Source organism: Dermacentor silvarum, chromosome 11 (assembly GCF_013339745.2).
Source record: "Dermacentor silvarum isolate Dsil-2018 chromosome 11, BIME_Dsil_1.4, whole genome shotgun sequence".
Taxonomy (NCBI): domain Eukaryota; kingdom Metazoa; phylum Arthropoda; class Arachnida; order Ixodida; family Ixodidae; genus Dermacentor; species Dermacentor silvarum.
Window position 1 is genome coordinate 18,577,011 of NC_051164.1, and position 26,147 is coordinate 18,603,157.

General features: G+C 50.3%; 1 protein-coding gene across 1 annotated transcript in view; it reads right to left on the reverse strand.

Moving 5' to 3' along the window:
• The window catches only part of LOC119432440 (arylsulfatase B), a 176,847-nt gene that overhangs the window by 142,072 nt on the left and 8,628 nt on the right, over positions 1-26,147 (reverse strand). Inside the window, exons 2-3 of the mRNA XM_049658237.1 lie at positions 21,350-21,509; positions 12,975-13,084 (exon numbers count right to left, since the gene is read on the reverse strand). Of these exons, the coding sequence (XP_049514194.1) occupies positions 12,975-13,084; positions 21,350-21,509 (270 nt within the window). The remainder of the gene's footprint in view (positions 1-12,974; positions 13,085-21,349; positions 21,510-26,147) is intronic.

The following is a 26,147-nucleotide window of genomic DNA, read 5'->3' on the forward strand; positions in this document are numbered from 1 at the left end:
CACGTACTCACGACGCCTGCGGCAGAAAGGATGCTCCCCATCCGCCGCGAAGGTTTGTGAGTGGTGGCGCTGGCTAACACTCCCACGGTTCGTTCTAGTAGTAAAACGTAAATGCCCCAGAAAGTGGATGGGGAAACGGCGCCGCGGTAGCTCAATTGGTAAGAGCATCGCACGGGTAATGCTAAGACGTGGGATCATTCCGCACCTGCGGCCAGTTGTCTTTTCATTCATTTTCATCTTCAGTAATTTATCATTTCTTTAAATCAATTAGGAATTACAAGTAATTGTTCTGATGTTGGCCTTTGTGTCCTTGTTGGCTTGTTATGTTATGATATATTGTAACGGAATAAAGGAGAGACGCGCAGAGAGCACCCGTTCCTGGGCCAGCTGTTCTATTGTCTGCCCACCTCCGCTTTCGCCACTTCGCTCCTCACGCAAGCAGCCGAGCCCCGGTGCCGTTCTTCCACATCAATATATATATATATATATATATATATATATATATATATATATATATATATATATATATTGTCAGGAAGATGAAGAGATGCACTTGGGCTCGGGCGCTAGGACACCAGGCGCTATAGGCGAACGACAATTTATTTCGCAACCTTCAAACGCACTGTCAAACACGCAAAAGATGAGTACGATAAAAAACATTTTGATTATCTATCTGAATCCAAAAACAAACGTGCTTTATTTTATTTCCTTCGATCTAGAAACAGACTCCCACTGAGCGTTAATGTAGACTCAATTGTCTATACCGCACAGGAAATGCAGGAGTCCTTAGACCTATTGGCTAAAGGATTGGAGAGCCGGTTCACAACGCGTCTTCAAAATTCTGTTCTTACTCCTACATTCTCGGAATACAAAGAGATATCCTATTCGGAACTAGCACAGGTCATGTTACGGTTACCAACTACAGCGCCTGGCCCGGATGGAATAACAAATGCAATGTTAAAAATTTTCTTCCAAGAAGCCCCACGTGAGCTTCTGAAGTTGCTAAATTACTCTATTAGCAATGCATGGATTCCACATGAATGGAAGATCGCCAAAATTATTCCGTTACTTAAAAAGCAAGGGGCAGGGTATACTATCGACAACATCAGACCAATTGCGTTGACATCAAACATAGCAAAACTTATTGAAAGAGTGCTTCACGGGCATATAATGAAGTTTATTGATGAAAATCAATTGTTGAGTCCTTGTCAAATTGGATTTAGATCTGGCTATTCAATATGGCACGTGCATGTAGACCTTGAAAGTCGCATTAACATCGCCAGACAGAAAAAACAATATGCGGCGTTAGTTACTTTAGATATATGTAAAGCCTATGACAGCATTGAACATGCAATTTTAACAAATCGGTTACAGGGCCATGGCTTTCCAGGATATATTGTAGCATGGGTGCATGAATTTTTGAAAGACAGGGAATTCTTTTGTTTTCGAAGCGGCTATTCATCGGTAAACACAAGCAAACAAGAGGTGTGCCTCAGGAATCGGTACTTTCAGCAATATTATTTAATATTTTACTAAGCGGAATCCCCGTTCACCCAGGTGTCAGTACCTACGTTTATGCTGACGACATTGCCTTTTTTGGTATATGGCTAGTGACCTATACTCCCTTTACGAAATTTTGCAGTCCTATCTAAAGAAACTGGAAGGCTGGCTGGATAGCTTACACTTAAACCTGGATGCTAATAAGTGTGCTATCCTTGTTTTTCCCGTTAAAGACCCAGTATACATATCGCTTAACTATCATCTCGAAGATATCCCACAAGTAGAGTCCTTGGAGTTATCCATAACGGAAATCTTAACTGGCGGCCGCATATTGAATATCTTGCAACAAAAGGAGCCCGTACAATGGGCATTTTGCGCAAGTTAAGCAATCGAAGAACAGGTATGCGAAGAAAATCCCTTTTGATGGTATATAAAATGTACGTTCGTCCAGTATTAGAATTTGGCTGTGTTTTATTCTCAGGTGTTCAATCATACAAGCTTCGACCGCTAGTTTTATTAGAGCGAAAGGCGCTACGTCTGTGCTTAGTCCTTCCAAAATACGTTGCAAATGCCGTATTATATCTGGAAGCGAGAATCCCACCTATTCTATGCCGATTTCACCTTCTGACCGTTCAGACTTTCTTACGACTATATGAATCACCATTAAGCCGTCCTCAAATAATTTTCATCTCCGATCCACAATTATTTTTTCCCGTTCATTGGCCCAGGTTTCATACACCACAGATTATATTTGTGCAAAAATTACTTGAACCACTAAATGTGCAAATTCGCGATGTGCTTCCTAACAATACGCATTCAAATTACCTGGATATCAGGTTCGACGATATTTTCCCAAACCACGCAAAACTACTACCTTACAGCATCTTAAACGCCATGTTACAAGACCACCTAAGCTCCCTAGGAACAAATATTATCATTGCAACAGATGCATCACAGAGCGAGGAAAAGACTGGCATTGGGATATTTTGTCCTGCACTCGACTGGTCTTTTTCTTTAAGATTGCCCGATTTTGTGCCTATTTTTCTGGCCGAGTTTTTAGCAGTAATCGTAGCTTTACGTAAATTAGACCAAACGACTACAACAGCTGCTATCCTTACTGACTCCCTTTCTGTATGCTCTTCCCTTACCGCCACTAATGATTCACCTATGCTAAAACTATTTTACTTGCTAGTTCCTGCCCATGTGCAATGTGTTCATTTGATTTGGGTACCTGGTCATAAAGGGGTGTTTTTTAATGAAACTGCCGATTCACTGGCAAAGACCTCACTTTCCGGCCCTGTTCTTCCTATTCTACCAGTGACTGCACACATCACGGCGGCTAGATTTCGGATGCGACCAATTAGAAAAGCCTTATCAAACCCAGTTCTGACTGCTTCTCCAGATTATAAGCACCTGATATTTCCCTGGTGTAGCGAATCCTGTAACACAAAGATGCTTGAGGTCTCTCTCACCAAATTACGTTGCCGTATACCCTCCCTAAATTTCTACTTACACAGGTCGGGTTTGGTTCCCTCCCCCCTCTGCCCGTTTTCTAATGAGGAAGAGACAATACACCACTTTCTTCTATCTTGTCGCCGTTTTACTGCGGCAAGAAAACGATTGTTGGAAATACCTTTTCGAAGGTATTTCCTGGACTTAATAGAACCTAATATTCTTTCGTTCGGGGCGTCCACTTTGGGATTCAGCCACAGGGATGCTTGCTTCGCCGTCCAAACGTTCCTTACAAAACGAATACCCTGCTAAATTCTATCCTTTTTTTTTGTACTTTCAAATTAATGATTACTCATTCGATATGACTTTCTTGATTTACTTTAACGTATAACTCTACGCTGTTCAATACTAATTTCATAGATATTCGGAAATGTATCCTCCATATTAATTTGGAATGATCCACCCATTTCTTGGCCAATCCCCCTCCGTGGGTAGGAGCCACAGGCGTGATAGGCTACAACAACAACAACAACAACCGCCCGCCAGTCAGGAAGCGCGCCTACCAACATTACCCTGCAGATTCCGCATCTTAAGGGTACAAACATTTCTAAAATTTTACAGTTTTCCAATTAGATGATCTGAATATGTATTTATAAACGATCCAAACTCCTTGTTTCTTGCTCATTGTCCACGTTTTCACACCCCACAGATTATTTTTGTACAAAAGCAATTAGATAGTTTAAATGTAAAAATTCGAGACGTTATTCCATCATATGACTCAAATCAGAATTTAAAGATTGAAATCGATGAACTTTTCCCGCAGAACCCTAAGTTCCATTCAGTCAGGTTGTTAAATAATATGTTGCAAGATTACCTTGCACACGTACGCACAATTAACATAATAGCCACTGACGCTTCCGTGAACGACGATAAGGCGGGCGTAGGCATTTTCTCGCTTTCGCTTGGCTGGTCATTCTCCTTGAGACTGCCAGATTTTACTCCCGTATTTGAAGCTGAGCTCTTAGCAATGATTCTAGAACTGCGAAAACTCCCTTTAAATGAATCCAGCGCGATTATTATAACAGATTCCCTTTCTGTCTGTACTGCGCTTACAGCTTCAACTAAGTCACCAGCTCTAAAGACGTTTCTAACATTAGTTACCCCCCCCCCTCCCCCCCAGCTGAATCTTGTAAAATTATTATGGGTACCAGGACACTGCGGATTACATTTCAGTGAAATGGCCGATTCATTAGCGCAAGCATCCGTGAATGGACGACAATATCGGTCCTTCCAGTGCTGGCACAAATAACAGCGACCAGATATCGGAAATTTTCCATTCGTAGAGACATCATTGAAACAATAACATCTTGGACTGAATTTCAGCAACTAAATACATTGGTATCCATCAAGACAATCGGAAGTAATAATCACAAAATTACGCTGCCGTGTCCCACTATTACACCTATGTTTACACAGGGCTGGTCTGGCAATATCGCCGCTGTGTGAATTCTGTCTAGAAATAGAAACCGTAGAACACTATTTTTTAATATGTCGTCGGTATCAATTACAAATAAAAGGACTTCTTGAAATTCCGCTTACTAAATTAGGGGTTAATTTAACATCAGAAACAGTACTCACTTTCGGTGCCTCGGTATTTGGCTTTAGCCACAGGGACGTATTTGATGCCGTTTTTGGTTTCATTCAGTCAACAAAGCGAATAAAATTTTAAATCCATACTTTTACAATTCTCTGAGAGATTTTTCAGTTTTAATGCATGGCATTAATATTATAAATTGTGCAGTTTAGGAAAATTAATCTGTCTGTTCTGATTACTTAATTGCACAGTAACTGTAGTTTCAGAAACCATATCGAAAAGTTCAGGTGCGCAATTCTTGGCCAATCTCCCGGAGTGGGTACGAGCCATGTGTTAAGGATATCATCATCATCCTCATCATCAACATCAGCCGGCCCAGTGAACGGGTGCTGTGTCTCTGTGTCGCGCTGATTCATTTACAATGGCGCAGTCGACAATGAACCTGCCTTAAGGTGTTCCAGCCTTCAGTGTTCCTCGCACGGTGCTTCGGCATGCCGGGTCCCTCCTTCCCAGGAACGCCGTTCACGCTTCCTCCGGTATGGAGCCCGCCACCCTACCGTCGCAGGTACCCACTGCACCGTCTGGGGACGGCGTTCAAGCCTCCCCGACGGCTCTCTGACAGGGATGTACCGATGCCCTCGTCCACGCCGTCGCCGAGCTGACACAACAGCTCCAGGGTATGATGACCGCTTTCGCGTCCGTCGGCGGTTGCGTCATGCCTGGGAACGCCGTCCACGCTTCCCTGCCGCCGGCATTCGTGGAAATACCAACGTTTCGCGGCTTTCAAGACGACGTCATCCTTTGGCTCCGCAACATCAATGCCTTGGGTGATCGTCATGCCTGGCCCGACCACACAAGATGACTGGTTGCAGCAAAACGACTCTGCGGTGCCGCCAAGGCATGGGAAAACTACGAAGGCATCAAGCAGCGGTCCTGGCCTGAATGGAGTGCAGCTCTGATCGCTGCTTTCGGCCCGCTCAAGTATGCCTACGACCAGCCCAGCCAGCACTGCTCTGCGGCCGGAGCTCCTCAGGAGCACCACTTTGACGCACCAGTCGTGCCCAGTAACCACGGCGCTCCTAGAGATACAGCATCGATGCTGCGGCAGGCGTACCCTGCGTCCCTCCGGCAGAAAGGTCCGCAGGGTGCCCCGGCACAGCAGCCGGCTCACCGGGTGTCACCGTCGGCTCCACCCCAGACAGTGTGACGCGCATGACGACCACCGCTCCTGCGTCGACCCACCACCGGGGGTTGCCCCACAAACCGATACCGCCGGCTCCACCACAACCTCTGATCACGCAGAAAGTCACCGCTGCTACTTTCACACGGCAATCTACGCCAGCTGAGCAGCTGCGACGAACAGCGTGCATAGCTTAGAATCCGCAGCATGTTGCTGCTGTAGCTGCACCCGGGAAGGCAGATTGCCTCGCCACCTGCCCCGCTGTAGACCCAGAAGGAGAGCCATTTGTACCACCACGAGTCCTGGACTCTGCGACGGCTTCCGACACCGTACCATCACTGTCAGTGAAACAGTCAGTGAAATGGCTCTCAACCACATCAACGCCGGGGCGCATGGAGAGTAAACATTTTATTGCAAAAATAAAAGGTAGTAAGAGTGTGGGAGGGACCCCTAGTCCGGGGTCCCTAGAACGATCTCAGCGACAGCACGGGCCCGTTGAACTAGGGCCCGGCGGACCTCGGGAGGCCCGTCGCGGAGGGCATCCTCCCACAGCTCTTTGATGCGGAAGGGGTGCAAGATGACTGGCAGGGGAGGGAATAATTTTGCGGTGCACTCCACGGTGACATGGAACGCCGTGGGGGAGCTTCTACAGCCCGGGCAAGAGTCTGCGTAGCGGTCAGGGTAAAATTTATGTAGGGAGAGGAGATTGGGAAACGTATTTGTTTGGAGTTGGCGGAGCGCCACCTCTTCCTCTCGCGAGAATGACAGCGGCGGCGGACCCATGGTGTGTCTAGCTCGTGTATAGTATTTTAATACGTCTCTGTATGTGAGTGGGGAGCCCGCCTGATCTGGACTCCGATCCTCTTCATGCCGGGCAGCTCGGAGGGTAATTTCTCGAGCGACCGCGTGTGCGCGGTCATTACCCGGCAGTGAGGCATGGCCAGGAGTCCAGAGCAAGTGGATGCGCTGTGGGGCAGATGTGTCTGTGTTTGGGGACTGGTGTAGGATGTGGAGAGCTGCCTTGGAGAAGCCGCGTCCCGTCGAAAACGCGCGGCATGCCTGCTGGGAATCGGTTAGGATATACACCTCCCCAGGAATCTGGAGAGCGTGTCGCACAGCAAGCGCTACTCCAAGGACTTCTCCGTGTCCAGGTGTAGAATTCCGTAAGGAGGCGGCCGTAATAAACGTTTCAGCGCCATCCAGCACTACCACGGAATACCCGTTGTGGCACCGAGCAGCATCCGTGTATAGGGTATTTGTCTCAGGGATGTCACCGAGCATGCGCACCAGGTACCGTACTCGGGCGCGCCGGCGTCCAGCGTCATGCTCAGGATGCATGTTTCGTGGTAGTGGGTGCACCTTTAAGGCTGTACGGACCCAAGTCGGAATAGTGATGGTGATGTCTTCATCATAATTGTGCAAAACTGGATGTCCCAATCTCGAGAGCAAGTGCCGCCCAGTGGGTGTGAGCAAAAGACGTTGTCTTTGACTGGCCCACTGAGCTTCCAATAACTCACTGAGAGTGTTATGCGTCCCTAGGGCTAGCAGACGTTTCGTGGCGGTGTAGTGTGGGAGGCCGTGGGCGAGCTTGGTTGCCTTTCGCAGCATTGTGTCGACCCGTGTCTGCTCCGACTGCGTAAGTCTGTGGAAGGGAAGGTGGTAAGTTATGCGACTGATCACACAGGCCTCCACCAGGCGCAGTAGGTCCCGTTCCCGTAGACCTGAGCGCCTGTTGGAGACCCGCCGAATCATGGCCAAAGTCTGTTCGGTCTGCCGGGACAAGAGAGATATAGTGTAGTTCGCCTTCCCATTCGCCTGAACGTGTAGTCCAAGAATGCGAGCACGGTCTACCTGGGGGACAGGAACGCCATCCACGTGCACCGTGATTTCGGGTGGAGGGGTAATGCTACGTGCGCGGATGAGAACAAGCTCGGACTTTTGTGGGGCACAGGACAAGCTGCCCTGTCGTGCGTAAGCGGTGACGATGTCGACGGCCTGCTGCAGTCGATCCTGAATGATCCCGTCTGACCCTCGCGTCGTCCAAATCGTGATGTCGTCTGCGTAAATCGCATGTGCAACATGGGGGATCTGGTCGAGCTGCTGAGGTAGTCTTGCGAGGGCGATGTTAAATAGAGTGGGGGACAGAACTGATCCCTGAGGGGTGCCGCGACCTGTGAGGCGAATCGTATCTGTCCGATGTGGTCCTATTCCAATGGTGGCTGTTCGGTCCCGCAGAAAAGAGCGAATGTAGTTATACATGCGGCTGCCGCAATGTGATTCTGCGAGATTTCGAAGAATCAAATCGTGTGCCACGTTATCAAATGCTCCTTTTAGATCAAGGGCGAGGATGGCCCTCGTCTGGGCACGGGACGGGGGGCCGATAACCTCTTCCTTGAGCTGTAGAAGCACGTCCTGCGTGGAGAGATGTGCCCGGAATCCGAACTGTGAGTGGGAGAAGAATGACTGTCGTTCGAGAAAAGGTTGCAGTCGCCGCAAAAGCACGTGCTCCATTAACTTTCCGATGCATGAAGTAAGGGATATTGGCCGTAAATTTGCTATGTCTACGGGCTTTCCTGGTTTGGGTATTAGCGAAATGTCAGCATGACGCCATGCCTGTGGGAGCGTGCCCTGACGCCAGTGATCATTGAATAGCTTTGTCAGATGATGGAGGTCTGAATCACTGAGGTTACGAAGGGTGGAAAATCTGATACGATCTGCGCCTGGGACCGTGTTTCGACGGAGATCTTGAAGTACCACGCGAACCTCATCGATTGTAATGTCCGCGTCGAGTTCCTCATTAGATTGTTCTGCGTGCGGGTAATTCAGATACTGTGGAGGTGTGCCGGTAGGGAGGAATCGTTTTTCTAGCTCTTTGAGAAGAGCAGCCGGATCGTCTCGGTACTTATGTATTAAGCTGAGTAGGCGATGAAATGTTTGCGTCCTTGTATTTGAGGGATCTATGAGTGCGCGAAGTATCGACCATGTTTTCGCGGTGCCTAGGGTGCCTGAAAGACGCTCGCAAAAACCTCGCCAGTTGTTTCGGACGAGTGTCTCAGCATATTCTTGTGCCTCCTGCGAAATTTGGGCGATACGCCGGCGAAGCTTGCGATTGAGACGTTGGCGTTTCCAACGCCGCGTGAGCCCCCTACGTGCCTCCCACAGATGCAGTAGGTGCGGGTCCACGTCCGGGGTCGCAGTTGTGGTAACCAATGTGCGCGTACACGCATCTAGGTCAGAAGAAAGGGACTCGATCCATTGCTCGTATCCTAGACCTTCAGGAGGATTCTGTCGGCGCTCCCTGAACCGCGTCCAATCCGTGATGCGCACTTTCCGCTCGGGACAGTGTGCACTCTGCAGTGGTAGGGTAGTGGCCACGATATAATGGTCACTGCCTAGATGTTCATCGAGAGGACCATGCGCAATCACTGGTCCTGTATTTTTTGAAAAAGTAAGGTCTGGGCACGTGTCACGTGTGACGCTGTTACCCAAACGTGTTGGGTGCCCTGGGTCTGTATGTAAGGTGTATCTCAAGTTACATATGTCATCCCAGAGTCGAGTTCCTTTGGCTTCAGATTTGCGGTACCCCCAAACTGTATGCGGAGCGTTGAAGTCACCGCACACGAGAAGGGTGCGCCCAAGGCGTCCGAATTCTATTAGAAGACGATGAAACGAGTGTGTGCGTGAGCGGGGAGAACTGTACACGTTAAGTATGAAGAGACTGCAACTGTTCTTGCCCTGTGTAATGATTTCAAGAATTTGGTGTGGGATATCGATGTTTATAGTGTGGGAGTTGCACGTTAAGTGTTTTGATACTAGGGCTCCCACGAGTGGAGAGGTACCCGTAAAAGTGGTGAAGCCGGATAGGGAAGGGGAGCAGTTTGGTTCCTGTAGGAGGATAATATCAGGAGGATGTGTGGACATAGCAGCGTACTGTTGCAGGGATGCCCTTTTCCGACGGTATCCTCTGCAGTTCCACTGCCAGACCACGAGCTGCTGCTTGCTAAGGGTCGCCATCATCCTCGAGAGAGGAAGCCGCCGGGCGTGAGTATGGGTGCGATCTTCTTGCACCTGTAAGGGGTGGCTGGGGACGCGCGGATTTGGAATCCGGCAGGGGTGCGCTTATAGAATCCAAACGGGAGACTAACTCTGCGAATAGGGCGTGTGTCCGCTCTTCTGATGCGTGTATGACGCTTATGATCTCCTGCCGGAGCGCTAGAGACTCCTGCCGCGCGCTCTCTATAGCTGCCTGTATTCTGGCGTTTGTGCGCTCTATTGCAGCTTCCAGCTGCGCATGCATGTGAGCGTGGCGCGCTTCCATGTCACGGCGTAGCCGCGCGATTTCGGGGAAAGGATTACTGTGGGTGTTCGGTAGGGGAGTAGAGGGGGACATGTTGTGGGGTGAAGGTTGGGGGGGAGCGAGCTGTGGGGGATCCCGCGGGCAACTTACCTCCCGAGGTGCCGCCTTGGCATTGGTGTTCTCCGGGGCCTGGGCCTGCTGACGGTCCGGGGTAGCTGCTGAAGTTGCCAGCTTGTTTAGTAGTGCCTTCTTGTAGGGCTGCGGGGATGCCTGAGACGCCGGGGTAGTCTGACGCTTCACCTGGTTGCGGGCGGAGGACGACTGGGAGCGTGATCGGGAACGGGATTTGGAGTTTACCCGAGCCTTGGGGCGGGATCTGGACGGCGTCTTCGAACGAGACCGGCCAGCTTTCTTGAATGATGTTCCAGAAGCAGGGGTTGTCGCTGATGGAGGATCCGCATTGGTGGAGGCCTTCAGTTGTCGCTGTTCATCTTCGATGGCTTTTTTCACCCAGGCTCTGTTGAAGGGTTGTCGCTGGCGTTGCGGGCACTTCGGTTCAGTTGTAGGATGGTCCCCTCCACATGATTTGCACCGGGGAGAGCATGGGTGTGATGGGATGGGATTCTCGATGCCGCACTGTTCGCAAATAGTGACGTCTGGTGTGGGGCAGTGGTCGGCTCGGTGTCCCAATTTGAGGCACGTTTTGCAGACTGGCTGGCGGGGACGGTGTGGGTAGCAGCGGAGCTCTGCCCCAAGAAATCGGACGAAGCGTGGCACACGTAGGCCCTCGAACGTGACCAGTGCAATATTCGTCTGACCCATCATTCGAGCCTGTAGTATCTGGATTCCAGATGCTTGCATCTCTTCTACCAGCATATGTGAGGGGGTGCCTGGTTCCAGTCCCGGAACGATACCCTTGCACGAATCATCAGGGGCGGCTAGATATGCAGACACCGGGTAGGTGCGTTGGCTGATCGACAGTTCCTGGATATTCAGCAGGGCGTCTGCGACGTGCGATGATGGGGTGCTTATTATTGCCAGGTTTTGTTCTGGCCGTGTCCTTAGGATGAGGTCTCTCCGGTCATTTGGGCTCACTCCGGCCGCTGTCCAAAGCGCGGTGGCCAACGTTGGTCTGAGCCATTTATCCAATCTCAGGCCTCCGAGAGGCCGGAGGATAACTTTTTCATCTCGGAGGGGAAGAGGAGGCAGGCGCTTTGGCCCGCTCTGCTTGGGCTCGGCGGAAGGGTGTTCAGAGGCGTTCTGACGGAGCGACGCCGTTTCGTAGGCTGCAGCGTTGCGGGCGCGTCGCTTGTTGCGGACCACCTTCCAACAGGCTCCGTTGTAGGCTTCGTCTTCTATGGTGTCCGTGTCGATGGCTAAAGGTGTGGTATCCTCGTCCATGTCCTCCCCCGGTGGCGAGTCATTCGTTTGTTCTGTGATGGGAACGCTGGCAGCGTCGCGGTCGCTCAATGCTCCGATAGCTGCTGGCTTGTCGTCGGTTGTGAGCGTCTCTTCGGCGTTGCTAAGCATTGTTGGCACCGTTTGCTCGTTAGCGCACTCCGAAACAGTGCATAATAGCGGTAATGATGTTAGACGCTGCCTTGCTGCAGGGCCGTGGTTGGCAATGTCGTCAGTAAGAGCGCGAGGTGGAGCGGTGCCCACCGTGAGCGACATGCATCGATGCAGCCGTGCCTAAGTTGGGCAGACGCCTGTTCCGTTAGGCTTATTGGGGCGTTCCCCGCGTCGAAGTCTTCAAGGCTCGTGAGATGATGGAAAATGGACTCACAGTGACCCCAGAGGTATCGGGTAGCTCCGGTCCACTAGGTGAGTCGTATGGTGTAGATGAATCGGGCACCGGAGTCGATGAAAATCCAAAACACAGATCCGAAAGAGGAGCCCCATGCGAAAACACGTCCGCACACCGTGGCCTCCTAGCGGGGACCTCGGGGCGCATGGAGGCGCCGACGCTACCACTCCGAGAGCCCGACCTGTCCACGGATCGCGGCGGGGACACGCTTCCCGACTCGTCGGAGCCACAACGTTGGATGTCTACGCAGCCGCTGGCCGCGTTCGTGGGCGTTCACACCGCACTAAGGAAGGCCTCGTTGGGAGGGGGGGGGGGGGGGGCATTATCATCAAAGACTTGCCCGCACGCGATAGACGCACAAGATGCGCGGGACAGCGGACGAGACGCGCGGAAGACCACTCGCACATTGGTCGCGGTTTTTCTTCGGTCGCGGCTGATTCGAGCGCAACGGCGGGCCTCGATCAGTTTGCGGGAGCGTTGCGAGGGGACACGCGACGGCTGAGCAGAGCGGCTGCTCATCATGCAGGATCTCCTGCCCTACGTGCCCAACTGCGACAGGATGGTCGTCGACGAGACGTGCGACCAGAATGCAACAGTCAGTGCCGACCCCCCGAGGAGCTGGTTGCGCGCTGGAGAGTCTTAATGACGACCACTTCCGACGGCGACTATGCAATGATTTTCCGCCAGGGCTATCTTCAGCAGCGTGTCCGAGTGTCATGAAGATGAAGAGATGCACTTGGGCTCGGACGCTACGGGGCGAACGAGGAGAAGACGAGGACGAATAGAACAGCCGGCCCAGTGAGCGGGTGCTGTGTCTCTGTGTCTCGCTGATTCCTTGTGGTGTGTGTGCGTGTGCGTGTGTGTGTGTGTGTGTGTGTGTGTGTGTGTGTGTGTGTGTGTGTGTGTGTGTGTGTGTGTGTGTGTGTGTGTGTGTGTGTGTGTGTGTGTGTGTGTGTGTGTGTGTGTGTGTAAAAGGTGCAAACAATTCATACTGATTAGTAACACTCTACCTTATCGAGTGAACGCATAAGCTGCTGTATGAAAGCAAGCTTCGGTATTAAAAAGAACAGGGTAAAAGAACAGCATTCACAGTACTACAACAATAAAGTTGCGAAGATAGCGGTCAAGTAGGCAAACACTTTACCTTGCCGACAATGTGGTTTCTGTATCCCAAAGTCTTGAGATGCTGTGGCAACAGGGTCAAGTGTAACGGAAGCCCCTCTTCAGGGGGACAGTACACGAAGCTCTGCAAGCCTGAAAAAAAATATGCCAGAAGAACCCCTGGCTTTACCCTCGTATATCATCTTCGTCATCAAAAGCAGAAACCTATTTTTTTTTTCTACTACAGGAGGGCGAAGGCGTCTCAATTACCCTTGTCTTACGGTAGCTGATTCCAACTTGCGCCAGCAAACTTGGTAATTTCATCACGCCATCCAATTTACTGCCATCCTCTACTGCACTTCCCTTCCCCCCTGGCAACCATTCTGCAACTACAATGTCCCAGTGGGCACCTGCCCTGCGCCACTACATGGCTGGCCCAGCTCCACTTTAAGGACAGTCTTTCTTTTTTTTTAGCGAGTAACCACCACTTTTCCATGTCGGATATATTTCTAGCCTCTTTTTCCGGGCCGATCCCGGAGATGATGCAGCCAAGCAATGTGAACCGATATATGCTACTGGGACCACTCCTGTCATGATGTTCCGAATGCATATATATATATATATATATATATATATATATACACTATTATATATTGTATATATATATATATATATATATTGTATATATATATACACTGAGCGATTGTAGCCTCTGCAGTACGAGGGGGTTGAGCCATTGCTGATGATAATTTCTGCAAACGGACGGACAAGAAAAAAAATGTCACAGTTTCGCCCTAAGGGCGAAGCAATGAATGCGATAGCAACACAGCAATGTCATACGAAGTAAGGTGAGCGGCTTTGGTAGCAATATGAATTGTAGTAAACATGAGCTGATTAAGTAAGGAGGTGTGCTGCGGCGTAAGTAGACCGACATGAAGAGAGACTCGATGACCACGAGAAGGCGCGTGTGAAACGGTGGTGTTGATGAGAAGCGCTTCCCGTGGGCAGCGCGTGCGAAGGGACACATCTGTAGCGCTGCACTGCCAATCCGGGCAGCATTGCATGTGTAGCGTGCGTTGGAAAATGTGGCCCGACTATTACTAACTGAATGAACAAGCGTGCTGTGAGCGCGCACAAGCAAACATTAATAGATCACACTGAATGACTGCAGACAACGACCGTCAAAACTCTGGCAGCAAGCGGATACGCCGCATAGGCGAAGGTACGTGCGGTCTATCGTTTCAACGGAAACTGAGCGGCGAATGGCGCCTAAAGGTCAGAGCCGTGTGGAGATAAGAGACGGTGCGAGCGAGCGACGAGCGCGGTTGTTGGCAGCGTAGAAGTGCGCCCCCCCCCTCCCCCCCCCCCCCCCCCACCGCTCCCTCCGGCGCTGGCTTACCGCTTCCTTGCTTGCGCGTGGGAGAGATAAGAGACTGTGCGGACGAGCGACGAGCGCGGTTGTTGGCAGAGAAGTGCCCCCCCCCCCCCCCCCTGCTCCCTCCGGCGCTGGCTTTCCGCTTCCTTGCTTGCGCGTGGGAGATTGAGTGCGTTCGCTCTCCGTGATAGCGCGCGTCCCCGCACGCTTCCGCTGGGGCATACGGCGCGCGGCGAAGATTTTATCTATACGGAACCTCACGGCGACGGCGACGGCGACGACGACGGCGACGGCGACGGCGACGGCGACGCCGACGGCAGAAATCCGGTTGAAGTGTCCATATAATTGCTATCGCAATAAAATGCCGACCACCGAGAGGCTAACAGCTAGGCTACCGGGCGGCAGTCGCGCTCGCCGTCGCCAAGGCGATTTTCACCATCGCCCCAGCGGTATTCGTGTTGACGGTCGTCAAGTCCCCGCCGGGAAAACTAACTACAGCGACCTTTGGGGGCGAGGCCGCTGGCAGTCGACGCGCTGAACACCTCCGATCGACGCAAGTAACGAAGGGTACCGGTCCGACATCAACTGCAGCTGAACGGAATGACCGGCTTTCGCTCGACATACCTGTGGTTATCGACGGTTATGTGGTTAGCGCTTTAGTGGATACCGGAGCGGACTATTCTATATTAAGCGGGAAGATGGCGACGTTTCTGAAGAAAGTAATTACACCTTGGCATGGGCTCGCAGATTCGTACGGCTGGTGGTCACGTCGTTACTCCACTGGGAACCTGCGTGAGAAGAGCTGGGATTCGAGGATCGACATTCGTAGCGAGTTGCCTTGTTCTACGCGAATGCTCCCGCGACGTCATTCTCGGAGTTGACCTCCTGCAGGAATACGGCGCTGTTATTGACTTACGGGGAGGCGTAGTCATGTTCTGCAGCCGACCAAGCAATCGACACAAACGCAGGCAACCGACTTGACGACGCGCTTCGTGTTTCCGCCGAAAGTGTTACGCTTCCTCCACGAGCCAGTGTTCTAGTCGAAGTGATGTGCGGTAAAATTGGCGAAGGTGGAGTGGTCGCAGAAAGTAACTTAAAGTATCTACTGGCGCAAGGTGTTTGTGCGGCCAGGAGTGTGCTATAGCTTCGTGATGGCCGATCTAAGTTGCTAGTCACCAACTTTAGTAACGAGCGTCGGCACTTCTTCCGCGGTACTTCGATAGCGTTTGCAGAAGAAATAGAACACGTTGCTGAATGTTTTGCCCCTGAACCAGTGAGGATGGCTGACAAGTCACTGGGCAACGTCGACATTAATTCAGAGTTAGCTCACGACAAACAGGCAGCACTGCACGAGCTCTTGCTTGAATTCAGGGCATGCTTCGCAAGCTCGTCTAAGGTGCGCCAGACTTCAGTTACAAGGCACAGGATCATCACATGCGACGACGCACGCCCGATACGCCAGCAGCCCTACCGCGTGTCGGCAAAGGAACGCGAAGCGATTCGTACGCAAGTACAAGAGGTGCTTGAAGATGGCGTGATCGAACCTTCCAACAGCTCATGGTCGTCTCCGGTCGTTCTTGTCAAAAAGAAAGACGGAACGCTACGCTTTTGCGTCGACTACCGGAAGCTCAACAACTTAACTAAAAAGGACGTGTACTCACTGCCACGTATCGACGACTCGTTAGATTGACTGCGGCGTGACCAGTAATTTTCGTCACTCGATTTGAAAAGTGGATACTGGCAGATCGAGGTAGACGAACGAGACCGCGAGAGAACTGCCTTTGTGACTCCCGACTGCCTTTATGAGTTTCGAGTGCTCCCTTTCGGTTTGTGTTCAGCCCCAGCTACTTTCCAGCGAATGATAGATGCTGTCCTCGCTGGATTGAAGTGGCAGACTTGCCTTGTGTATCTTGACGACGTAGTTGTCTTTTCTAAAACATTTTAGCAACATCTTCATCGCCTGCGGCATGTGCTAGGAGAGCTCCAATCGGCTGATCTCACGCTTAAACCAGAAAAGTGCCACTTCGGTTATGAAGAGCTCAAATTTCTCGGACACGTCGTCAGTGCCAAAGGAGTTCGACCCGATCCCGACAAACTTGCCGCTGTAGCAGCTTTTCCTCCTCCTGCCGACAAGAAGGCCGTCTGACGCTTCCTGGGCTTGTGTGCGTATTATCTCCGCTTCATCGACAACTTCTCGAAGATTGCGGAACCCCTGACTCGCCTTACCAGGGATGACACGCCATTTACCTGGACGCATGAGCAACAGGCGGTCTTCGCTGACCTACGACAACGCATGCAGTCCGCACCCGTCCTGGCACATTTCGACGAAGAGGGTGACACCGAGGTGCATACTGACGCCAGTAACATCGGCCTTGGCGCAGTACTCGTCCAACGTCAAGACGGCATTGAAAGAGTAATTGCTTATGCTAGCCGCTCGCTGTCCCGTGCCCAGGCGAACTACTGTACTACAGAAAAAGAGTGTCTCGCGGTCGTCTGGTTATCTCTACGGCCGTCCCTTCAACGTGGTGACAGATCACCATGCTCTATGTTGGTTGGCGAACATACGCGATTCTTCAGGACGACTGGCACGGTGGAGCTTGCGGCTACAGGAATTTGACGTCACCATAGTTTATAAGTCTGGCCGCAAGCACGAAGACGCCGACACGTTATCGCGTGCTCCCGCCGAATCTGTCAGTCGACAGTCAGAGGACGACGACGGCTTCCTGGGCGCCCTTACTACGTCGGACTTGGTCAGATGGCAGCGTGACGACGCTGAAATTCGACCTCTCATCGACCACTTAAAGGGCCGTCAAACAACCATACCACGCCATCTACGTCGCGTCGCAGAAAGTAACTTAGCGTATCTACGTCCGTCTGTCTACAAGAAAATGTGCTGTACAAGAAGAACGCCCGCCCGAATGAACGAGCCTACCTCCTAGTAGTTCCCAAAGACTTGCGGGACGATATTCTTTTCGCTTGCCACGACGAGCCTACAACTGGCCACCTCGGCTCTTCACGAACGCTTGCTATAGTGCGCGAGATGTATTACTGGCCCGGGCTGTCGGCAAGCGTCAAACATTATGTTAAAGGCTGCCGTGAATGTCAGCGACGAAAGTTACCACCCCTGAAGCCCGCCGGGTTATTGCAACCCATCGAACCACCTCATAAGCCATTCGACCAAGTCGGCTTGTACATTCTTGGACCTTTTCCTCTGTCAACCGACGGCAACAAGTGGGTGATTGTCGCCGCTGACTATATAACCCGCTATGCCGAGACAGAGGCGCTCCCACGAGCCACGGCTTCTGAGGTAGCGCAGTTCTTCATGCGTCACATTGTATTGCGCCATGGTGCCCCATCCATTCTTATCACAGACAGAGGAACGGCGTTCGCGGCACAGCTCATGGACGAAATTTTTCAACTAAGCAACACCAGGCATCGAAAGACGACCGCTTACTATCCGCAGTCCAACGGCCTTACGGAGCGATTAAACAGGACCATCACAGACATGATCTCTATGTACATCGACGTCCAGCACAAAACATGGGATCGTATCCTGCCTTATGTGACGTTCGCGTGTAATACCGCCGTACAAGAAACAACGCGCTTCACACCATTTCGCCTTGTCAACGGCCGCGAAGTACAGACGATGCTGGACGCTATGCTTCCATGCCACGACGCCGAGCAACCAACTACTGACGCCGAAGAGTTTGCTCAGCGCGCTGAGTAGGCTCGCCAGCTCGCGCGGCTGCACATCGGTGAGCAGCAAGTCGCAGATGCACGGCGCTATAACATCCGTCACCGGCAAGTGCGCTACAGTCCCAGAGACCAAGTGTTGGTGTGGACCCGTGTTCGCCGCCGTGGCCTTTGTGAAAAGTTGCTCAGTCGGTATTTTGGCCCATACAAAATGCTGCGCCGCATTAGTGACGTGAACTATGAAATCGTTCAAGACAGTGCGACGCAAACACGGCGAAGACAACCACCTAGCCCTGACGTAGTTCACGTCGTACGCATGAAGCCCTACGTTGCACGTTCGTGATTTTTACGCTCCCATTTGCACCTCATGCACTTACCTCTCTGTTTCTAGAGAGGTAGAGAATTCTTTCTAGCTACGCTGCTGTATCTCTCACTGTGTTCTGTGCGCGAGCATCTTCATTGAGCATGTTTCCTTTTTTTTTTTTTTTCCTTTCCCACACCACTTCTTGAGCATCGAGCCGATGCTCTTTCCGAGGAAGAGAGGAAATGTCACCTGTAGTAGTGGGAACAGGTCAAGCGCAGAGGCGCAAGAAGAAAGAAGTGCGCGTGCTAACCGCCCTGCTCGATAGTTGCCTTTTAAAGGCAAGCAAGCAAGCAAGCAAGTTGCCTCTCGCCGCCGTTTTCACCAGAGCCCAGCCGCTCTCAATAAACGTCGTCAGCCCCTTTTGAAGACTCGTGGCAATATGTACACTCCAAGCGCATTTTTTCATTCGGCGTCGCCATCGCCGTAAGGTTGCCCCACATCCGGAACTTTTGCCCCACAGCCGTACGACCCCCTCGCTACCCTTACCCCCACCTCCTCATTGGCGGTTGGCGTCGCCCGCGTTCGCCGACCAGCTGGCCATGGTTTTCCTAGCGGTGGATTATCTATAGGTATATATTGGAATAAAGTATTGTCTCTCTCTCTCTCTCTCTCTCTCTCTCTCTCTCTGTAATGGCATGCACATTGCACCGGTACAATACACCACTTTCAAGTTTGAGCACTGATATTGTTTTGCACTTTTAAAAGTTAACATTCTGCGTAGATTTAAGGTAAAGGTCATTTAAGGTAAAGGCTCTAGAGTCTGTACAGGAGCACGTTTATCTAGGTCAATTACTCACGGGGTACCATGATCATGAAAATCTACAGCAGAATCAAAACGGGTTGCAGTGCAGACGGCAGGCATTGCCAAATCATGAGTGGGAGCTTACCACTGTCGTTGAAAAGAAAAGTGTACAATCATTGCATTAGACCGGTGCTAACATATGGGGCCGAAACTTGGGTGTTGACGAAGAAGCTCGAGAACAAGGACCACGCAACGGGCGACAGAACGAAAAATGTTATAAGGAGACACGAAACGAGCGGTGTAGATCACAGAGCAAACACGCATAGCGGATATTCTAGTTGACATTAGGATAAAGAAATGGAGCTGGACAGGCCATGTAATGCGTAGGGTAGATAACCGGTGGACCATTAGAGTTACATAATGGGTGCCAAGAGAAGGGATGCGCAGTCGACGACAGCAGAAAACCAGGTGGGGTCATAAAACTTAGAAATTTGCAGGTGGAAATTGCAATCAGTTAGCGCAAGACAGGGGTAAGTGGAGATCGCAGGGAGAGGCCTTGGTCCGGCAGGGGAAATAAAAAAATAGGCTTATGATGATGATGAAAGGCCATACACTGTGCATGGTATGTTTTATAACTTTTGTCTGTGGGCCGCCATTTTCAAAATTCCTAGGAATAATTTAGTAAAGATTGGCAGACCTGGTCTGAGCAGAAGGATGCTCTGGCTGATCGAGCAGAGCATGACGGTGCGTCTACTTTGTTTCGTTGCTTTTGCAGCCAAACGCATTTCGCCTCTCTGGAGGCCTTGTAATCCTCAACGTGTGGGCCACGCATCCGTTGTGTGGTTATAGGATGGATGGATGGATGCTATGAGCGTCCTCTCTGAAGCGGGGTGGTGGGTTGCACCACCACGCTCTTGTTCTTGGTTTGTCCTACCTATCTTTAATGAAAACAAAAATAGTGTGCGTGCTCACAACACTCATAGCGGCAGTGGAACACTTCGCTTCAACATTTTTGACGCACAACGCATTTCGTGTCTCTGGATACCGGATAGCCGTTTGGATATAGGTAAAAAATTTCATGACTGTATAAAAAAAATGTCACAGTTTCGCCCTAAGGGCGAAGCAATGAATGCGATAGCAACACAGCAATGTCATACGAAGTAAGGTGAGCGGCTTTGGTAGCAATATGAATTGTAGTAAACATGAGCTGATTAAGTAAGCAGGTGTGCTGCGGCGTAAGTAGACCGACATGAAGAGAGACTCGATGACCACGAGAAGGCGCGTGTGAAACGGTGGTGTTCATGAGAAGCGCTTCCCGTGGGCAGCGCGTGCGAAGGGACACACCTGTAGCGCTGCACTGCCGATCCGGGCAGCATTGCGTGTGTAGCGTGCGTTGGAAAATGTGGCCCGACTATTACGAACTGAATGAACAAGCGTGGTGTGAGCGCGCACAAACACGAAGAGATCACACTGAATGACAGCAGACAACGACTGTCAAAACGCTGGCAGCAAGCATACGCCGCAGCGGGCGAAGGTATGTGCGGTCTATCGCTTCAACGGAAACTGAGCGGCGAATGCACTTAAAGGTCAGAGCCGTGTGGAGATAAGAGACGGTGCGAGCGAGCGACGAGCGCGGTTGTTGGCAGAAAAGTGCGCCCCCCCCCCCCCCCCCTTGCTCCCTCCGGCGCTGGCTTCCTGCTTCCTTGCTTGCGCGTGGGAGATTGAGTACGTTCGCTCTCCGTGATAGCGCGCGTCTCCGCACGCTTCCTCTCGGGCATACGGCGCGCGGCGAAGATTTTATCTATAGGGAACCTCACGGCGACGGCGACGACGACGCCGACGGCAGAAATCCTGTTCAAGTGTCCATATAATTGCTATCGCAATAAAACATTTGTTCTATTATGTGCTGTGCACTGAGGAAACAAAAATCCGTCGGGGCGAGCGCGTTGGAGGGAAGAGAACGGAATTGCGTGGGTCAGGAAAATAGTATTGCAATTAATAACTTAGTACATCTAAGAGAATGTCTAATTAGTAGAGAAATTTCAATCTAAAGTTGTTGTTTTTTATTCAATTCCGCGCCCGAAATACGACGCGGGGTCGTCAGTGTAGCATTAGGGATTTCATGGTATTTTTGCGTATTAGGGCGCTTTCTTTTTCAGGAGAATTTCTTTGATGATACAGCGTGTAATATCCTGTTTTCTATTTCACTTGTTCTGAACAGATGCCAAGGAACGGTGCACGTACCGTAACGGATGGGGTAGAGCCCCGTGAGAAAGGCAGCCCGGGAAGGCGAGCACAGCGGCTGCCCGTAGTAGCTGTTCAGCAAGATTCCATCCCACGCCAAGGCGTCCAAGTTGGGCGTCGGGATCTGTCTGGACCCGTGGAAGCTGACGTCATCCCAGCCCTGAAACGACAGGGCTCCGCCACTGTTGTGGTTGTTCTTGCGCTGCGATCCATAAGCACGTCGTGCGCACGAACGGCTGCCAGAGTTTACAGTTTATAGCTACGAGCTATCAGTACCGCTTGCCGTAAGTCTATATGGAATTGGTGGTTTAACAGGCAGGCAGGACAAGGAAGGTTGTGTAGGATGTGCAGGCAGTGAAAACAGGGCAGGCAGGAAGGGCAGGGCGGGTAGGGTATGCACGTAGGCCAGGCACTCGTTAAAGGTAAAGTGACAATTAAAACGTAAATACTCATAATAATATTAAAAGGAAAGAAACCCTCCCGTACCAATACACAGCCTGCTTGACGACTGCCTGATTCTGACTGACTGCCCGACGTTCGAAAGCACCGTAGTGATAATTAGATACACCGTAGTATAGGGCGCCCTATAAAGTTGGACCAGAAGCTGTTCTTCCACTAGTACCTAAGTTTAACCCCACAAAGCCGAACTTATCACTTTTGATATGCTTTTTTGATAGTTCAAGGCTAGTGAGTTTAGTGCATCCTGCGCGCGTGTATGCGTATGTGTTATTGCTTTTGTCTCACTCTCTTTTTAATTCAAAGCATGATAAGGAAGCGCTCAGCAAGATCACGCAAAGTCGTTTTCGATTTTTTCTTGCGATAGCCATTATATGGACACTTCAAGCGAATCTTGCCGTCGGCGTCGCCGTGACGTGTCGTATATTTTTAGGTATATGCATGCTATATGCCAGGACATGCTATATATGAGAGGCGGTATATGCGGGTTATGATGCTACACCATTCTATCACTAAAGTTAGAATTTTGAGAACGGAAGCCTACAAACAAATGCCATCAAACAAAATACCCACAGCGCATGCCTTTTATATTACATCTTGTCAGACCTAAATATTAAAAGAGCAAAACGATAACAGAGCTGAAACCTGAGAATGACGTAATTTTCTTGGCGCGGCTGCGCACTACCTCCGGGATCGGCCCAGCTGGAAAGAGCTTTGAAACATACCCGATACGGAAAAGTGGTGGTGAAGTTGCTAAGAAAGACGTGTGCTTTTATTAATAAACATAAATGAAATTCTCCGATGTCAGGAAGGATTCAAACAGAGAACAGCTAGCATAACAGTTCGTTTTTACTTAAGGCGGCGGTCCCACTCCGGCGGCACGAGCCCCCCGTTTTCAGTACTGTTGGAGCAACCGTGGCGGCTCTTCTACTTAAGATATGAAGTTGTCGTATAAACCATAAAAAGCTTAATTCTTGTAGATTCCAACTATATATAATATAAAGAAATTTATTGGTGTGATTTAGAAATAAATGTTCAAGAACAAGCATGAGATACGTGGTTTTTGCGAACTGTGTCTCAGTTGTGACCATATTTAGAAGAAACTACCGCACATACTGCATTTAGGCTTGCTCTGTAGCTTTAGGACATATTTATCTAGTTCCTAGACGTAGCAAATTAATTTTTAATTTTTACTTTTTGGATAATTTGCTTTTGAAAATTGCCAAATATTGCAATCTTCTGTTGTAAACAGCCCGGCAACTACATACTCAAGAAAGCTAAATTTTAGATAAAGTAGAGATCAAGGTATTTCCATTTAAGAGGAAAATTTTCATTTGTGTAACTTTATTAGTTTTCCTAATAATGCGGCCGAAAATAAGCAGTATATAGAATTCTGGTTTTATTCTTGCCCAGTTTTGCGGGAAGGTAATAAAGCTGCGAAGCTGCGCTTTAAAACTAATAAAGTTACATGAATGAAATTTTGTGTCCTAAATGGAAATTCCTTGAACTCTACTTTATCCAAAATTTAGCTTCCTTGAGCATGTAGTTGCCGGGCTGTTTACAATAGAAGATTGCAATATTTGGCAATTTTCAAAAGCAAATTATCCAAAAAGTAAAAATTAAAAATTAATTTTCTACGTCTAGATAAATATGTCCTAAAGCTACAGAGCAAGCCGAAATGCAGTAAGTGCGGTAGTTTCTTCTAAATATGGTCACAACTGAGACACAGTTCGCAAAAACCATGTATCTCATGCTTGTTCTTGAGCATTTATTTCTAAATCACATTAATCAATTTCCTTATATTATATATAGTTGGAATCTACAAGAATTAAGCTTTTTATGGTATATACCACAACTTTATATCCTAAGTAAAAGAGCCGCCACGGTTACTCCAAAAGTACTGAAAACGGGGGGGCTCGTGCCGCCGGAGTGGGACCACCGCCTTAATCAGCTTGCGTTTACTTCAATTCATACTGCCACTACAGCTACGAGTCTTAAGATTCGTGTAATATTCTAACATGATGCTACGGCATTCATTGGGTCGGCGCTACGGCGAAACTAGGATATTTCTGCGTTGATCTTAAAAAATTTGTTTTCCGCTTACAAATCCAAGAAAATAATGGTACAATCTTAAAGTAGACATAATGTCTATAATATCGCAAAATTATGAGGATATCATCAACAGCCTTCACTGCAGGACGAACGTCTCTCCCAGCGATCTCCAATTACCCTTGTCTTGGGCTAGCTGATTCCAACTTGCGCCTGTAAATTTCCTAATTTCATAACCTCACCTAATTTTATGCCATCTTCGACTGCGCTTCCATTCCCTTGGCATCCAGTCTGTAACTCTAATTATCCCCTGGTTATCTGCCCTACGCATTGCATGGCCTTGCATGCTCCATTTTTACAGCGAAGCTGTTAAGGGCTCACTCTTCGATGGTCGCGTCCGGCAATAAAAAAAAACTCTCATTGGCAGTATGCTGTATGTGCGAGTGAAAGCGCCGCGAGGGCGAGGGACGCGCGCTTTCACGGGGAGCGAACGTACGGCGGAGAGCAAACGCGACTTCCCCGTGGAAGGGGAGCGGTGGGCGAGGAGGGCATCGAAGCACCCTAGACTGTGCGTGTGCGTGCCCGCTCTCCCACTGCGGCGCATGCGCGCAGCCCTGCCGGCCTCTGTCCCAGAATCTCTCTGGGCTCGCGCCCGCCTCTCCCCTAACAGTGTCGACAACGGCGTTTAGCCATTCCGTCACGTAGCCAGCGTTTTGACAGCGGTTGTGTGCGGTCACACAAACAACACGCACAACTGTTGTCGACGGCGGCGGCGTTTTGCCCGCGTTCGCACCGAACGCGCGCGGCGTTGGTGACGTGTTTATGAAGAACGTGCCAACTAAATAAATGAGAACCACCGGATCATATATATTTCTCATTCTTTAATACTTCAAATAACCAATTACACCATCACATCTTAATAGCCATAATTGCTAATACATAATTTCCACCATAGTACAGCTTCGCTGGTCTTCTATCTCCACCCCAGTGGAAGGGCTGACAGTTTCTTTCTCTTAATCTCAACCAGAAGATCGGTTATCCCCGTTTACTCTCTGATTTACACCGCTCTCTTCCTATCTCTTAGCGTTACGCCTGACATGTTTCGTTCCAACGCTCTTGCATGTGCGGTAGGTAAAACAATAAATTGAAAATAAAACTCAATTTCTTAGTGCTGTGAGGAGTGTCAAGTGATAAGAAAAATTTAGTAGTTTGGAAATAGTAAATGTGTATTATCTATGTAGTAAGGATTCATTTAGGGCGAGTCATGTGACCGCAGGGAAATTTCGGTGTCCTGGGTTATCTGAGCACGAAGGTGCCATCAGCCGCAACACAGACTGAAGCTCCGCTCCATTCACGCGCTAGAGGAGCAGCTGCTGCCCAACTGGCGCGCACCTGGCGTGGAGGTGGTGGTGAAAACATTTATTTCGCTATAGAGGGACAGGAAGTATGCTTGGACCAGCCCGTAAGGGACTGGTCCTTACAAATACTGGGTGGAGGTCCCTAGTTCGGGACGCCAGTGGCGGTAGCCGCCGCCCGGACGCGCCCAACTAAGGCTTGTTGGGCCTGTAAGTCGTGGCAGCCGAGCAGGGTCGCCTCCCAGTCTTCCCGGGTTGTGTTGGGGATGGGGGGGATGGCCGGGTTGGAGGGGCAGGCCCACACCATGTGATAGGTGTCTGAAGACACCGCACCACAGTGTGGGCAGTTGCCACTAAAGGAGGGGTCAAAATGCTTTAGAACTGCCGGGCACTGGAAAGTATTCGTTAGAAGGCGGAGAAAGAGCCGCTCATCCTCCTTCCTAAGGCCTTTACATGGGCGGGGGTAAAAGCGATGACTATCTTGATAGTATAATGTAATATCTTTAAAGGTATAGGCCGGATTAAAATCGGGTTCCTGATCGGGTGGGGAGGAGAAAACAGCCCGGTGAGAGAGCGCGCGGGCGGCTGCGTCTGCTGCCTCGTTTCCTGCTAACCCCTGATGAGCAGGGCACCATATGAGGTAACGGTGTGCGGGGTCCGTATCCCGTATGCAATTTTTGTAGATGTGATAGGCTAGAGACGAGGTCCAGCCTTGTTCGACGTTCCGACAGGCCCCTCGCGAGTCGGTGATAATGTATTTTGAATCGGAATGTGAGGCCGCGAGAGCGATGGCGACTTCTTCCGCGTGTGTTGCATTGCGGGCTCTAAAGGTGAGGCCGTTAACTGTGTTGTTGTTGTGAACTACCGCCGCCGTGTACCATCCCCCGTGGTGAAGACCGGAGGCGTCCACGTAGTAGACACCTATTTTGTTGCCATAA